The sequence below is a fragment of the Cryptomeria japonica genome, chromosome 3 (genome assembly GCF_030272615.1).
Source record: "Cryptomeria japonica chromosome 3, Sugi_1.0, whole genome shotgun sequence".
Taxonomy (NCBI): Eukaryota; Viridiplantae; Streptophyta; class Pinopsida; order Cupressales; family Cupressaceae; genus Cryptomeria; species Cryptomeria japonica.
The window spans coordinates 176,905,491-176,923,920 of NC_081407.1; the positions used below are offsets into that span (position 1 = coordinate 176,905,491).

General features: G+C 37.6%; 1 protein-coding gene across 2 annotated transcripts in view; it reads left to right on the forward strand.

The window, feature by feature from the left end:
- The window catches only part of LOC131048564 (WD repeat-containing protein GTS1), a 143,278-nt gene that overhangs the window by 80,499 nt on the left and 44,349 nt on the right, over positions 1–18,430 (forward strand). For both annotated transcript variants that reach the window (XR_009106464.2, XM_057982561.2), the window contains exon 6: positions 4,917–5,008. Coding sequence is in view for 1 of the 2 variants with exons in the window: in XM_057982561.2 (XP_057838544.2) it covers positions 4,917–5,008 (92 nt within the window). In the remaining variant the exon portion in view is untranslated. The remainder of the gene's footprint in view (positions 1–4,916; positions 5,009–18,430) is intronic.

An 18,430-nucleotide genomic window follows, 5' to 3' on the forward strand; every position in this document is an offset into this window, starting at 1 on the left:
GCCAAGTGATTGTCTAGGGTTGAGTAGGTTCCTTGTCGTGGCCTTGGGGATAACTACACATGGGGTGCCTTCCATCTCTTTAGTAAGGTCCCAAATATGCATCACCCATAAGCATAAATTAGTGTTGGAGATCTCCTCCTTGTAAGCAATGAAATCTTCCACCACCTTGATTGCATCAGTCATCTCACATCTATTTGGTTCCTTCATTGCATTTCTAGTCACCCCACATTCACGTTGCCTCCTTTTCCCATTTCCACAGTTGGAGGAAGATGCTATGGGAATTGACTTATGCACCCTATGAGCACCAATGTATAAAAGAATCCTTCTCATTTAGTGGACACCTTGGATTTGGAGATATCTTGCATCCAGCACACAACCATGAATTCCATATCATAAAGAGGACCTTATCACATATGAAACCATAATAAATCAACCCTCTTGCCACTTTTAGCTAGGCCAACTCCCAATATACATTAAATATGCATGTCCTAGAGCTGTCATAAGAGGTATTAAGAAGGCTGGCCAAAATTATACCAAGGTACCCCCAATCCCCAACTTATACACATAGGAGTATATTCGATGCTAGCTTGCGTAATCATTCTCCCTCTAGACCTTGATCAAGACTATACATCACTAATATTAAATATATAGGTATATGCATATATGTATACATATAAATCAATAATGTCATATATATAAATGCATATACATGCACATATACATAATATTAAGAATATATGTATACATACATATTTAATGTTATTTATATACACATGTATTATTAGATCTTTTAGTGGGGGTTCTATTAAGGTCCTTGCCCTTGAATTGTGAGGGTTTGTTCACAAGACCCACATCTCATTCGATTCTTTTTGCAGGAATACTTCTTCATCTAACTCTATACCAATGGGGGAGATTGCTAGTGGTTTGCCCTACAAGAGAGAATTGAAAAATAACTACTGCAGTCTTCCCCATTGGTAGAGCGTTGGATGAAGTAGTATTCTTGCAAAATAAATTGCATGGGATGTGGATCTCATGAACAAACCCTCACAATTCAAGTGTGCAAGCCCCAATAGAACCCCAATTAAATTATCTAATAATATATAAATAAATGTACATATTACATAATATATAAATAATATACTATTATTAGATAACTTAGTGGGGTTTCTATTGGGGCTTGCATCCTTATATTTTGAGGGTTTGTTCACGAGACCCACATCCCATACAATTTATTTTTCAGGCAAACCACTACATCCTTCTCCTCCTATAGGGCAACCAATTCACATCTTCTTGCTTCCATCATCCTTCTACACTCTTCCGATTGGAGTGTCCACCTTCTAACCTCTTGCGTGCTCCTCTGGCTTGAATGCCTTTCCTGCTATCTCCTCATGCAAGGCAAGCTCCAACACATACTTTCTCATCTTCTTACACTCTTCCAACTAGAATGTATACTGTCAAACCTCTTGCTCGAACATCTTTCCTCCTATCTCCTCCAGTAGGGCAACCTCTAGCACCTCCTCTAGCTTGAACACTTAACTGCTGATTTCCTCTTATAAGGCATTTTCACTTAACTGCTGATTTCCTCTTATAAGGCATTTTCTTTTTCTTCTCTCTTCCTCCATTGCTTCAGCATACTCCATCAACATCACCTGTGGGACTTTAATTCTATCAATCAATTGAAGTGGTACTACAACTCTAGTCATCGTCCCCCCTACCATCTTCTCATAACCTCAATTTTTGTCCATAGTGTCCCTATCCTTGAAACCCATCCCTGCATTCCCTGATCTCATTTTGAAACTCTGTGGAACATGGCAAAGTTTATAATTTTCACTTTCAGAGTTATTGGAGGGAATAGGGTCCATCAAAGGCTTGTTTTCTTGAAACTCGAATTTATTTACCTATGAGGTGTGATTCATTGAGATAAGATATTTTTTTTATGCTAGGAGTATGATGCTAATGCTGGGGATGGGTTGCAAAATTATATGGATAAGCTTAATAAAAGAGTATACAAGGGCATTATTACTATTTTTGTATCTCAAAGGCAAATAAACATAGGATTGGTGGAATTTTCATGGAAACAACTAATTTTTCTTTGGAACAAATAGAAAAGGTTTTCTTAGATAGACCAGAAAAAATATCAGAAGATAATGATGTAGAGATGGAATATGAGAAAACCCCCACCCTTGGAACTGAAAATAGTTCAATGTTGGTTTTCTAATTAAAGAAACTTCAGCATTGTAGGATCATGAATGAATTCAGAAGGAACATATGATTGCATTTATAGGCTTGCTATAGGGATAACTTCATCAACATTGGCTTGGGTTAGAGCTTGTACATTTAAACAGCATATATCAAGGTGGCACACGTATATATTGAGAAGATAGTATTTTTGAAGATTTTAAGGTCACCGTTGCATTCTTTGGAGTATGAAGCACATGTGGACCATGTGGATGCTGTGTTCAATTTCGACTTCAAGAGGAACCTATTTACTGGATTATGTAGCAATATTACATATTTGAATGAGAATGTGCTTACTTTTGTGTAGAAGTTGGTTTTGGTGAGAACATCCTGCGAGTGAATAGCAAGGAAAGATTCTAATCTTATAAGCTCTTGATTTGCATTAATTCACATCCAACCATCTCAGTGTGCATGTAATTGTTGTGTGCACAGATAAATAAGTTTGAAAAGGATGGAATTGATCAACTGCAGTAAACACGATCCATTATATTTATGATGTGTTTCAGTTTCTTCAACTTGGTGTTGGCCATTCTAGATGGGAAATTTTAAATGCAATTTAGGTGTGAAGGGTGTTACTTCATCCACACCATTTTTCTGTCTCTTAACATACTGCATTTAGCTTTTGCATCTTTTCCATGTTTTTCTTGTCTTGGATGATGCACTTCCCATTTCTTATGATAAACCAATGAGCAAGTTGGCACAGTTATACACAAATGAATGAGTAATCAGTTTTTTGAGAATGTGGAATGGCATATTATGATAATGAATGTAGATACCTTTAGTGTCCAAGGGCTGTAGTCCAAAGCCACATTATCATTATCATTTAGTTCTCTTTTTAATATAAGGTGGTATACTAAGCTTACACAACTTGGCCAATCTTTTGAAAATATTATAAGGTTATAGAATTTTAGAGCTAACTTCTCATTTCTTCCATTTTGTTATAATATTGCAATGCATGTATGCCATATCTCCTTCAAACGCTTGTTCACTGTGATATTTGTTTGCCTGTTGTTAGCCGCAATTTCTTATTTCTTAATTCTCCTATAAAGCCTGAATGGTATTTTGTGCCTGCTCCAAGTAATTTCTAAGTGATGGTACTATAATATTGGAATGTAAAATGTCCTTGAAATATGGTGGCTTATATCTGTAGCGGCTTGAAATGAAGTCATCTTGGTCAAGATATATGACTAATTATTCAACTACCAAATAAATTTTATATTTACATTCTGAATAGGCAGCCCATCAACTTCAAATGAAATTGCTTCCCAATTGTGATTAGGAATATGTTAAGGTTTTGAAACCCAGGACATAATAAATTCATGACCTAATGTTAGATAACCAAAATTATTCCTTTACACTACATCAATCACACAGCAGTTAAAATTAGGGAAGCATGAAATAGATAGATAGAAAATTTACACCTTCAAATCAGCTTCTCATTCCTTTGAAAAATTACAAGGAAACCTCTACAAATTGTTCACCACATCTGCATGGTATTTATCATGTATATCACTGTATGTTAAATCTTCTATCCTGCACCTATCTTAATACTATTTAGCTAAAATCTAATCTTCAAAAAGATCCTCATCTCTTACAAGAGATGAATTGGAAGATAAGTTATTAATGTATATCTAGCTAAATAAAAGACTTAATTAGCTAAATAAAAGACTTTACCTTTTTAACTAAAAGTGGAACATAAAATAGAAAACTTGAATCATTTCCAATATGTTCACACTGAATTTGTGTGGAAGATCCTATGCATGATTAAAACTCAACAGTCCTGATAAGTGCCATATTTTGTCACAAACTGCTGGGTTCATTTTTTATAGCTCTCAAATAGAAGGCTTTTTGCTATTATAGTAGTATTAAAGAATCCATCTAGCAGTTGCAGGAGAATCTTGTGTTTCTTTTAAGATGTGGATCTTGATTATCTCTCTCTTCCATTGAGCCATGAGATATCATTCTTGCATGTATACCTAAGAAACTAGGTAAACTTTTTAAGTAATCTTAAAACATGCATAATTTTTAACAGATTTGTTTCTGATTTCTCTAATTTAGTCAGGGTTTACCACTGCTATTGTGCAAACTGCAACTTGTTTGCTGCATTTGGATAGATAAAAATGTTCAAGTTAAACTATCACACGATTGATTTGGCTTTGAATTTATTTCTGGTTATTTATTGACTTCATTTGAGGAAAGGATGCATGATTTCTATCATTACCTTTTTGTAGATGGATCTTGACCTACCTTCATCATTTATATTGTTGCTTTAGAAAGCTATGTTTGGTCATCTTCTAGTAAAATGCTTCAATTTTATAATTCGATGAATTGCATTTAATTATGTTAAATGTTTCTTTTTAAATTAAACAATGTTTTCCAATTGGGGGCTATTGATATGTATGAAGTTTGCATTGTTTCCCCCCTCAATTGATCACATATCCAAAATTATCTTAGTTAGTGCACTTAAGTTTTTAAAAATATTTGATCATAAAGAATGAGTTGCGTACACTACGCTTTTCTCTCTTCTATTTGAGCTTTTAGTTTTACATATTCTCTTTATCTTTTTTCTCAGTGATGTTCGTTTCTAATCAAATAAGAATGAACTCTTATAAAGGCCTCACATGCACCTTTCTGGGTTATTGTTGAAACCACTGTATGATATATGCTTGTTTTAATAGGTGATGAATGTTGGAACATCAATTGCCCGGATAGGATTTTATGGAGCTTCAAATCAGAAACTATGGTGTTTGACTCACATTGAAACACTCAGGTCAGAAACAATCCACTTGGTTACTTTTTTTAGTAAGAAAAATATAATATATCAGGAGAATATTGCAAAGCATGGAAGTGTCTAAAAGGCTGGCCAAAATCAGTAACAAGTCAGCCACTGCAAAGAAAAACCATGACACACTAAAAGTAAATGGTAAAAATTTACGCTGCCCCTACAATCACAAAGACCTATGGTATGCAATAATGATAAGCATATTAATTTTAATAGCTTAAACTAACAAAGCAAACTGACTATCAAAACTTAACAACTATGGCAGTGCTCTACTCACTGTGGATATGGACCATAATGAGCTGTAATATGAATACTTCACTCCTCATGCCCTTAGGGTGGCCAAAGCTTGGTTGGAAAGGATTCTTTAAAAATATAGAAGCTGCATCACACTTAGGCTATATATTGATGAAGAGATAAATCATACGCTGATGTGAAGGAGCAGGTTCATCAAATCAGCGCCTACAGACATTATCTGTTGAGACTTTTTCAATCTTACCCAGCTCAATTGGAGCCACATTTTTCTATATGATTATAGACATATGCTTCTTGTCTTGGATATAAATTGGACAAAATGAAAGGGCTGTGAAGCAATTTGATGTGAAGGTTGCTACAGATGGAATGACATTGATTGATGGGATGGTCAGGGTCTACAACCTGATCAATAGTAGAAATGAGTTTGAGAAGATTGAGGATTACACAAGGGAATTAGGTCAATGGAACAAATGTATACCTGATGTCCTAGCTGTAATGTCCCCATTTTCAGGCTCTCTTGCAGTGTAGTTGGCATTGATTTTCTAGGTTTGTGTTAGCATATTTAGAGGAATAATTTGTTCTTACCAGTCGGTTCAGATGGTTTATTGGAGTTGTACGACACTTTTAAATGTTATTTGTGGATTTCGGTTTGGTCTCCAAGATTCTTGGAGGGAGCATCTATTTTTAGTAAGTTACCTAGTCGGGTTTGTTTACCATCATTCATCATCAGGATCACTCCTTCATAGTCAATTTTTGATTCTGATGCATTTCAACCATTGTCACTATTTGGGTGTAATTTAGAGCTATATTCAATTAATTTACTAAGGTTGATTTTAATTAAAATAATTTATTGGGCACCTTAGTATTATAGCTCGTTGGAAAGAGAACGAAAAAAATTTAAATGACGAGACACTAAAAAGTGACTTTCAATGGCAGAAATGTTTTAAAAGTAAAATAAATCACTTCTTGGAGTTATAAGGCTTAATAAATCATTAATGTGATTTTATAATGGATTTTTTGAAGAGTTCCCTAAAAAGGCTTATAATTAAGGAGTTTGTGAGCTCCTTTGGTATGTTGAAGTTTATTATTTCTTTGTCGAAAACCCTTGTGGTTTTGGAGATTGGACTTGGTTCATCTCAGCCTTCATGAGGATGAAAACCCTCTTGGAGAAGATTGGCTTCATGGTGAAAGATCTACCTTGGCTAATGATCCGGCGGACTTACACAGATTTCATATCTGCACTTCAATGGTTATAGTAAGAAATTTGAGAAGTGTTCATTGAAGACAAATTTTGGTTGTTTCGAAGTTTTGATTGAAGCTTGCACTTGGATGTCATATTTGTAATGACTGGAGCTAAGATGAATTTATATTATCTTGAGTCATTGGCGTGGATGTTTGGGTAGTAGGGACACTTGCTATTCTACTCTTTGTGGGTGTCTTTCTTTGTATGGTGCAGCTTCTATCCAAGTCTGAATATGATGCCATCTCACTTCTGCATGAGGTTTGTTTGTCTAATCTCCTTAATGCAATTCGCTTCCTTGGCGTGAGTCTGCTGCTTGGACGAGGATAAAATATGGTCATTGCAAATTGTGGGAGTCCCTTCTGTGGCATCAGCATCCTTTATTTTGGCGTGAGATTATTCTCTTTGGCGCAACTCCTTATCCCTGGTGTGAGCCTCTTCCTATGGCCCGAGACTTTATATTCTGGTCAAGGCAATAATCTGCAATGTATTGATAAGTATTCAATGTATTTTTGGTGATGCTGAGTATTTGTATAATGCTGCAATGCCATGATTAGAACAGTTATATTCTGAGTTTGCAATTAAAAGGTCAGATTGAACAATTATTCCTTGTTGCTGTTTAAGTTCGGAAATTCATTGTTATTTCAGTCATTCAATAGAAATATCTTTTTCCATTTATGCGTTGTCATGCATTACAAATTCTAGGACAAAACAATTTGAAATATTAAACTCTGTGAACAAGTATTCTTTCACATAGTACGCAAATTGTTTTTGTCAAAATCACTCAAAGGATAATAGTGAAAAATTTGACCAAGAATCTATAGGAGATCTTACAGTGGTATCATAGTTGGTGGTCTTGCTAGCCTGTTGGGAGCTCAGAGATTTGATTTTCCATTATGTAGCATAGCATTAAATGACAGAAAATGGTTGGCCAAAACACTCATGAATATAGGTAGTTGTTGTGCCTTGCACACACTCCCCGTCGTTGACAAGGTCCCCCTTTCTTGTTTTTTTGTCTCGTCCTCACTCAGGTCCTGAGTAGGGAGTTCGGGTAATTCGCAAGAGGAGTTGCAACAATTAGGAATTTGATGCATTAAGGAGATGATCCTTCTCAAAATTGAGCCATCCTACGTCCTAAGTCCTAAGAAATTCACCTTGAAAGTTGATTGCAATTTCATTTGCAAAGGGGAAGATGAATGAAGAACTTGATATTGTCAAATCGACGTCGCTCATCAGCAAGCTTAAGGCCTGAAGCAAGAATGCCGAGGGCATATCAAAATGTACCCTTTTGACAGAATTGCAAAGTGAATAGAGTGAGTGAGCATAGCGTTTTTCAAAAATCGGTTTCATAAGTCAAACGTGAGCCAAAGATTCAAAAGTCGGCCTAGAGGGCCGAAATTCAAGTCTTAATGCAACTAAAAGTTCAATTTCGACCTCTGAGGCAAAAATGTAAGCTTATAAACCTTCCTTGGCCTGAAATTTTAAAATGTTAAAGCTCTCAAAAATAGCTTAGAGGCCGAAATTGAAGATAAAAGACCAAACGTCTTGCATTTCACCAAAATGGCCCGAAGTTGCTTAGAAGAGATAAAGGTAAAATCTCACAAAATACTCTCCTAATGCCGAAAAGGAGATAAATACTAAGTTCACAAAATGTCTCTCTAAGCCGAAATAACTTTAAAGAGTTCAAATCGCTTAACTTGCCCGAAAAGACGTTAAGTTTGAAATCTCCCAAAGTCGCAAATAGGCTTTTTAGCGGAAAAGATTAAGGAGTTCGCATTCACGCAAAATAATCTTTCAAGCCGAAAAGTTAATAGAATCCTAGACGCACAAGTTCATGAATAGCTCGAAAAAGCCTTAAGTCTAAAATCTCGCAAATCTCCTCATTTGCCTGAAAATCTCATTAAAGTTTCGATGGCTAACAACTCACAAAAGAGGCCTCTAGGCCGAAAACCAAGCCATTAAGGAAAATCGCGCATTACAGGCTTTTGAGCCGAAAATTGGAAGACTTAAGTCAGGTATACAAGTTTGCGAAAATAGTCAATAGGCCGAAATTCATTAAATCTCACGAAATCATGAACTGAGCCGAAAACATTACAAATGATGAAATTCGCGCACAAAGGGCAAAATACTTGAAACACTTAAGGTTTTCTAAATTACACGAAGTCTACCCATAAGCCAAAATCATCTATGAAGTTTAAAATCGCGAAATCCACCAAATACCCGAAAAGGTAAAGAAACCAACTTGCCAAATCGTCCTCAAAGCCGAAAAGGTCGAAATAATAAGAAAGATCAAATTCGCGCGATAGTGTTTTATGCTGAAAACGAACTATCCTCAATGATCGAAGACAAGAAAGCCTTGAGTCTGAAATCGCGCAAAGTTACTCATTTGCCCGAAAACCTCATGAAGTTTTGACACCCAAATTACGCAAAGAATTCATAAATTCGCACAATTTCGCCAAATTAGCTGAAACTCATAAAGAGGGAAAGCACGTTTTGAGGTCTTGTAAAATCTGTCCAAATGCCGAGTTTGTAAAATCTCCCATCAAGCCGAGTTTTCAAATCACGAGTTTGGGTGTAAGGGCAAACCCTGCAACTTTCTAAATAGGTGAAGTTTGCATCTCAATGTTTTATAAACCGAGCTAAACGGGGGGATTTAGAAGTTTTTTCAAGGCATCCAAGGTTCGCGTTTTCTCTTGCAGATCCGATTTTACAAGTTTAAAAGGCATAAGGTGTTCAGGAAGGATTTAGCGAGTTCATAAAGGAGGACGTTCTCTCATTGGTTTGCATTTGGCCGAAACTGCAAGGTCTCTCCAAACCGTTAGGCTTAAAACCGCGCCACGTCGGGTTAGTACACCATCAACATTTGCAGTCAATAAACCTCTTCATTGCACTTTCAGATAAGTCTGAATTCTCCTTTCAAATGGTTAACACTTTGCAAGATGGTCATTTTTTTTAACTAAGGTTATTATGTTTCTGCATTGTGTAAAATCTTGAGGATTAAACCAGAGCAAACACCAACTTAACCATCAAATTGTCTAAATCAATCACTCAGCCAAAGATTTGAAACTTGGACAAAATTTAGGAATTCTGGTCTGAAACTGCGAAACGCATAAATTCATCTTTCAGGAACTGCAAACACAGAATCATCTTCAAAACAATCAGCACTCTACAAAACTGAAAAACTTAAAACGCTGAATCACGCAATCCAATAACGTTTGCAACCTTTCACCATCAGTAGCAGGAGCAACATTTTGAAAATCTGCTCCAAGGCCGGCTGCTAAATAACCAACTGATTTTCAACTATCCGGATAGCAATCTAAAATGCAAAATTTGAATATCTTGTTTTTAAAGCATGCTTTTGAGTTTCAAGCTATTTGGCCATTTAATTTTTGTGCTAACGTCGTCTTCTAGCACTGCTAACCCATATTTTCGCATTAAGGCCTGTCTCGTAATTCGTGTCCGAGTGTGAAAGATAAATGCCTACATCAGCGACATAGTCTTCAAAGGCGCCTGACGCAACTGGAGCATCACGAACTTCCAAAGTTGACATTCCCCGCAAGTTCGAAAAAATGAAGTATCAGTACCAAGGAGTTGTCGTCAAGGAGTCCAATGTCCAAAGTCTGTGGGACAATGTAGGAGATACAGACCTGGGACATATCGATATTCAAGATTTCAGGAACAGGGTATACTCTCCTAACACCTATGGCAAGCCCAGACGGATGTTGGAGAGTGGTATTGCTCAGGCAGTTGGTTTAACACTAGCTATGCGGAATTATGAATTAGTAGTTGAGGCCGCCAAGCGTTATCAACTGGAAACCGGATTGGTGGTGTTGAAAGGGATGGTAATGGCCGACTTCACAGTTGAAGCCATTGGGGAAGCATTTGATATCCCGTTTCCTGATAATCCCACTGCCGTAACCATTGATGAAGCCCAAGTTGCTTATGACAAGGATCCTACTCCGTGCAAAACACTGATAAATGAAGAGTGGTTCAAAGAAAGAAGACCCCCAACTCCAAGCACTAGGATTGGTAAGAAGACCCACAAAAACAATTTCCACAAGAAGTATGGCGATATGGTTAACTTGCTGAGCCGGGTCATGGTACTTCCACAATCCAATCTCTTTGAAGAATGGATGTTCTACCTCACCAAGCAAGTCTTCGCTGGGAAATCTAAGTTTGACTGGGGTCAAATCATCAACGATAATATTCTTACATAGCTGATTGAACTCAAAGAGAGGAAGTACCTCGCTATGACTTCCTACCTGGTCTATATGTTTGCTCGACATCAGTCGCTGCCAGGACTAATCAAGAGAGGTGAGATTGGGAATGGGCCAAATCAGGTGAAAGTATATGACTGCTATCCTCAGTTGCATTACTATGACGTAGCCCAAAGAGAAAAGAACGACATTGCATATGCGATTGGTCAATATGAGCGGGTCAATGACGCTTTTACAATGCGCATAGTCAGATTGATGCAAGGAGGGTTGCACATAAGGTTGTCAAAGTAGGCTACCACCTTGATTTGGAAATACGGTGCATGGTTCATCCAGTTCCCCAGATTCACCTACATTAGAATAGATGGCTTTGAGGGAACATCGTATCGGCTTCCGCGTTACCCATTAGATAGATTAGTCCTCATGGAGGTAGCAAGGCAGGCACACCCAAGAAGCAACAAACTCAGGGACAAAAAGAAACCAGGATTCACCTTCCCCACGATCTTAGGTAACCTTGATGTGCACTTCAAGAATTTAGTGCAGGCTGAGGAGTCATTCGACGAACTGGCGTCCTATTGCTTATAGGAGAACTTCCCGAAGAAATGCTTTGATCATGATGGATTGGGAAAGAAGGCCTACGACACGCATTACAGGGCCAAGGCATTAATAGAGGACTACTAGAGCAATTGTTCAGATGATTTTGAGATCCGTTGGCGAGAATATTCAAGGTTGAGTGTTCAACAAATGCGACTTTATGAGTACCGCCAGCTTCCGGATCAGGTAACAAACTATGGAAATTGCTTGCAAGTCCGAGAATTTGAAGCAGTCAAGGACCTCCCGCCAACCATTAATTGGACTCAGGACCCTATCACAGATTTTGAAGTTGTCATGGAGGGTCCAAGAATGTACACAGATAACTAGCTATCCCAACAAATAGAGAGGCTAACCCATAAAGGAACCCAATTCACATACAATTTGATGGGTAGTCTCGATTCCCAGTCTTCAGAAGACGAAGGGACATCAAGCGTGCCAAAAGAAGAGGTTGAGAAACATGAAAAGAAGAGAGAGAAAGCAAGAGCCAATAGGGGGACTTGAACGTCGAAAAGGACAAGAAGAGAAAAGATCCCAATCAGGAGGCTAGAGGTTACTTCCTCATCCAAGGACCCCAGTTTAGAGGATGATGTGATTGAACTTGATCACCTTCCAACTCCACCTTCATAGGATGATCCCGTTGCGTCAGAGGCAAATAATCCACAAATACAAAATGAGCAAGAAGCAGAGGCAAGGATCATTGGTTTGGATGGACCTGAGAATCAGGTCGAGGAAGGAATGATTGCACCTGATCAAGGGATTGCTAAACAAAAGCTCACGTAGGAGAGCAGGCATGAGTTGCAACAGGAAGGCGCCAACAAGGATGACACCATGGTTGAGGGAGAAAGGGAAGAAGATAGAACCCAAGAACCCAACAGAACTGAAGAACAACCACTATTAGAGGATACCCATCAGTTACTCAGTAGGTTGGAGAGAATTCAACTGTGAGTAAAGGATTAGATACTACACCCATTCCTCCTGTATCCGATCAGTTGCAGATAGGTAGTGGATCGGCTGGAGCATCTAAAGAGTAGAGTGGGGATTTAGTAGTCACATCTGGACAGACCATCCCTCATGACTGGTTGATAGCCCAGGCACAACGGAAAGTGGTTGTCAAGCCACCAATTGACCTGGAGAATATCTTCTCTCGTATAGGAGAAATAAAAGCTAAAGGAAAGAAAAAGCCAAAGACTTACTCCAGGATTACCAAAGATGAGCAAAGGAATCGTACGATTTATATTGCTGCCCCACTTGCAGACAAACCAGCAGATCAGGTTGCATTGCTTGACTATAGCATCATGTCCATTCCAATAGGGCAAGCAACCAAAGAGCAGGAGAGGGAAGAATTCAAGGATTCCGTACAGAATATGCTCAAACAGCTAGATGAAATGACTATTGGGAGAGATATGTACCGAGCTCATGCTGAGCAGGCTGAAGGATACATAGATCACCTGTTAAGACCGCTGCAACATATTGCCGAATCCCATGTTCCCCCATTGGCACTAGCACAAAAGGCTATAGCTGAATTTGAAGGAGTGCGTGACACTGCCAAGGCCGTCAGAGAATGGATCCGAGGCATTAAGGTAAAAGGAAAGAAGATTATTAATGATGTGTTTGAAGTAACACTCAAAATACATGCAGCTTGGATAAAGATGCTAGAGGTACAAAAGGAGTACGCCAAAATCCAAGAAACTATTGGCTTGGCACAACCACTCATGAGGGCTCTTTTTTGGACTCACACTCAGATTCTTGCACTACATTCTATCCTAGATCCCTATGATATCAATACTTTCAAAGAGTGGTATTGGATTGTCAGCATGAAAATGGACATGGCAGACATCGTTAGGAAAATTCGGGAGGAATGGGAGGAGGACTTGTCCAATATCGAAAACATTGGTGAAAATACCCATAGGGCATTGGTCATTGGTTGGAAGAATAGCATGGAGGATGCTGATGTAGTGTCACGATGGAATGCCAGGTTGAAGGCTGATAAAACTACATACTCTGTGGAAGACAGAATGCATCAACAAGCTACACACAGACATATCACGTTTTGAAGATCAACAATCAGATTGGCACGAGCGGCTAAGGATAGTGGACGCTCATCTTGAGGGCACGCAGTTCAAAATGCGCAATCCTCCTTTTCCCTCTAATAAGGAACTGTTCCTTGTTTGTATAAAATTTCAAGAATATGTTTGGGAAGAACGCGCGGCACACTGGGACATCTGGAAAGGTTACTTGCAAGGGGAAGTTGAATTTTTGGAGAAAGAGTCTACCTCGGGGAAAGAAAAAGTGCTTTCTTGAAAATATCTGTTTTTTTAAAAAAAAAAAAATTCTAAATGCACATTTTCAGCATAAAGTTTCTTTCCAACTACCAAAGTCATTGTAAATTCTTGAGCTCTGTGCAAGTGCACTTTTTGGAACAGCTTTATTTTTGGTAGTTGGTAGTTATTAGTTAGTTGATGGTTGGTGATGATATTTTGTTATCCATTAATGGGTATGGGCAACCATGTTTTATAGGATGAATCTGGGCCACTTGTAAGATTAGATCTTGGCCATTCATCTATTTTTGAAAGTCTATATAAGGGATGGTTTCTCCCTTATTTTTAGTAAGAAATCTTGGATTGTTGCAGAAACTCTGCAGAAATACATTCAAACTTAATGAAGATTAACGCTGTTATTGTTTCATGTGAGTGCATGGTCTATTTCTTCACTCTTTGTATTTATGTTATGCATTTTGTTTTACAAAATAATATTTGCAAGTTGATATCTGATAGAAATCTTAGTTCATACCATTAAGGATTGGCTGATTGCCAGTTCTTTTGCATGGTTAGTCTGAACTCACTAATATGCTTAGTTCGGTTATTTAACATGGAATCAATGAATGTCTTAAATTCAGCGTTTATGTTTAATAACATGAAAACTTGTTTCCCCTTTGGAGATTGCATCAATTTTATCTAGTTGTTTGAATTGCTGGCGAAATAAAATTTGATTATTGCAAGGTTTCTATCTATCAGCTTAAATGTGTTATTTTTAGGTAGAAGTAGTTAGCATCCTCCTTCCCCTTTGTTACCTTTTTTTTTCCTTTTTTTTCAAAATCTGAAAGTAAAGTATCCATGGCAGCATCAAACATACTGCAGAATCAGATGAATCAATTCGTAGAGCGTAGGGGAAATCATGTCTGAGACCTTTCGAGCCAAATCCATGCACCAACATTGATCCCCTTTGTGTTTCCAGCAAAACACATCAAACTGTTGAGCTATCCTGCAGTCAAGACTTGACAACCAAAACATTGAGGTCACGCCCACATGATCAAACCAAACAGCATTAGGGATTTCCTTATTTCAAGAGAGGATAGGATACTCAACATTCTATTCTGCGTTGATCGGAGAAAGTTGGAGTGATACGACTTTAGCGACGTCAACGGTAGTAACCTCAGTTTAAAATCTCAACCCAAGGATACTGTTTTCAACACTTTGAAAGAAGTAGAAGAATGTTTGATTATTGTAGAGCAGTAACCCTCTGTGTTGTTGCAAGCAGCTTTAGTGCCTACAGTGATATTCTTAAGTCAGCATAGGTGGTTGAGACATGCAGATGATGAGATAAGACTGTTGTTACTTCATGTTTGAGCGAGATCATAACAAAATTTGCACCCAAGGAACCTTATGGTGATACCAGGATGAAGGAGGTAATTCAATTGTTGGTGGATAGTTCCCAGGATCTAGATGATATCAAAAGTCACCACTTTTCTAGAAGGGTTGCCATACTTAAAAATTTGTTCTACAACATATTTCAACATTTCTTTGTTACAGTCAGGGAATCACATGAGGATGAACTGATTGCAGCCATGCTAACCATTATGGTTATGAGTCACGACTATTAATGAGAGTGATGATGTGCCATAGTCTCTGTTTTCTATCATATCGGCTAACAATAGGGGAATACTGGAATCCTATCAGTTAAAGTGAAATTAGCTTGAAGGTGTTTAATCAGTGTGCTAAGAAGCTGAAACCTTTTATGGATAATGAGGAGCCTATGACATAATATTCAGATGAAGATGGTGCCTGGACTCATGAGACTATGTGACAGAGCCTCAGGACGATTCTTTGGTCATGCATGCGGTTACTGTGGATGAGAATGTGCATAAGGGAAGAACAAAACAGTAGTCTTGGATCCTATTTTGAATACCCGGTGATGATTCTAGTGGAGCAGATAATTGTTATGAGTTCACTAATGTATTTTTAGATGAAGGACTTTGTGAAAATAAATATAAAGATGACTTCATATCAGCTAATGATGATGATTCCTTATCTCATTTTAGTGATGATAGCATAAGTGGCTTTTGGTTTGACTTGCAAACTAAACCTATTGAGAGAGACACCTATTATGCATTCAGTACTAGTGAATTGGAGAGTGCCTTATTCAGAGAGGCAACCACTCATGAGGAGCACGGTGAACACATATTCTCTAAAGATAGCAATCAACCCTTTAACGCATGGGATCAGGGTGTGTTGGCACTTAAGTATGATGGGGATCCTGTATGGGATGAATTTCCTTTTGATCATGATAATATTCTAATTTTAGAGCTCAATGTATGCATGGAGGATGACATTGATGGTGTTGATTTTGATGATGATCTTGAAAACAAAATCTGATTTATCATTGCATGGAGCTGATTTTGAGCAAAGGCTTAGTGAACTTGTTGAGTTAGATCCTCATCTTGTTGTTGAGCATCTTCATCAAGTTGATAATAGAGAGGCATAGGTGAATTGAGACAGCCTTGGAGACTTTGATGACAGGTATGAAAGTACTGATTTTGGCATGCAACATAACAGCAGTTCACCATCCTTCCATACTCATGATTGGAAAGATCAGTTCTCGGTAACTGCTGGCCAAAAAGTGCAAGTTCAATCTAGTTTGGATAGCACACATAGGCATGTGGAAAACATAATTCAAAATGCATCAAGAGGTCAAAATGTGCTTAATATTTCCCTTGCTGATTTGCAAACAATGAAGAACACTATGGAAGAAATTAAAACAACCTATTTGCACACGATGTGACAAAGATATGGCTACCAAGATTGCAGATTTGTGTCCTTAAATTTATACAAATAAATTAAGGCTAAAGTGGATGAGCTTATTATTGAGCATAGAACGAGTAAGGAATCTTTGGAGAACACTCAAATGTCACTACTGGAAGTAGAATATCAGATTTTGGTTGCTAAATAGAACAGGGAACAGGAAAATCAGTATTCTTATTTTATTATTGAATAAATTGCATGTTCATTTAATAATTGAAGTGAAATAAATTGGATTTTCATTCAATATTTAGAAAAAGAGTTTAAATTGGTGCATTGACACTTGAAAATCTAATGGTAATTTTGTGCAACTTACTAGTAAATTCACTCTTCAAGTGAGTTCATGTTTTGTGGGGAAATTCCAAAGCTGGGAGAGGCATCCACCATTTTGTCTTTCAGAACATTGTTTTGGCAGATTTGATGTGTTGAATGGTATTTGCTCCTACTCTAGCACTCTTCTTTTTCGTGTTTGAAATTCAATCCTTTGTTAGATCATAAAAATCATTTTACTATTCTGAAATGCATGTTCTTGAACTCTGTATTTCCCTCATAAGTTACATGTGTGCATTTATTGCAATTGAAATCAAGGAAAAAACTTTCTAGTAGAAGATAGGTCTTTACATCATTAAGTTGTATATTTGGTTTTGTTTAACTCAGAAAAAAATTGGCATTAGCAACATCAATAAAGTTGTTGTGCTTTCTTAAGATAAGGTTTTAACTTTTTAGTGCCTATCACAACCAAAAGATTCATGTATGGTATTACTCCTGGTCAAATCCCAATGTTGCAAATAGACTTATTTTATCAGGGGGTCGATGCATGAGCTCATGCAAGACCAACTGGTGCTTTATTGGAAGATGTTGTTTAATCAGAAATGATCGATCTATAGGACAAGCTGTTGGGATTCACATTGAGTGAAAGTAAGGAAAGCTTTTGCCTTGAGTCAATCATGTTAAGGTTTCTTATGAACATTATCATGTGGAGACTAATATCACAACACATTTATGAGTCTTATGAAATATTGATGGAAAAAGGTATTCTTGGGTGGCTCATGGATGTTCTAATCTTTTTTGTTGTGGCATACAACAAGAGCCTTGAAGGGGGGGCTTCAAAAACATAGCTGATGAGATTGGCCTAATAAGACTTTTATGTACAAATTTGTGGGAAAATAAGACTACAATTTTGGTGTGAAATATAGGATCTGTTTGGGTTGAAAATCCTAGCATATGGTCTCATGATAGTCACCATCAAAGGCACCATAGGCTCTGTGGATGCCCTTATCGAAGTTGATTGCCACTTCATATGACAACATGTAAAGCCCTTACTGAAGTTGATTGCCACTTCATCAGAGCTGGGTTGTTTGGGAATGCGGCCCTAATTGGGTGGTAAATTCCATTCAAGGCTAAATACAGGCGAGAAACTGATAGCGAACAAGTACCATTGGGGAATTAATGAAAAGGACTTTGAAAAGAGAGTTAATGAGTGCTTGGAATTGTTGGGAAGGAAGCATATGGAGTTTGGTGATGTGCCCTTATTGGATATGGAATGGCATGAGCTAATTTACCACTTGACTTGAGGGGGCATTCCAATGCAGGCCTTTATGGCGGCTGTACCTTTGTTGTGGTAGTCGAGTAGTGAAGCATGCATTTGTGATGTGCCCTCGGGGGCTGTAATGTCCCCACGTTGAAATATAATTTAATAATAAATGATAATAACAAAATTAATTAAAATACAAGAGAACAAAAATAAAATAAAAATATAAAAGAATATAATTAAATATAATTAAAATTTGATTGAAGTTAATGAATGGTCAAAAGGCATGAAATGATAAGGTGTGACTCACCCAAATATGAGGTTTAAAAGGGAGAAGAGAACTCATTTGAAGAGGGGATATTTTGGGAATAAAAAGTGCAGATCTGATTTAAATAAGAAGTGCAGATCTGATTGTGAAAGGTTGTGTCCCTTTCAAAGGGCAGAAATAATGAAGAGTTGCACTCTTTCAAAGGGTGCTATTGGTGGAAGGGTGTGTCTCTTGCC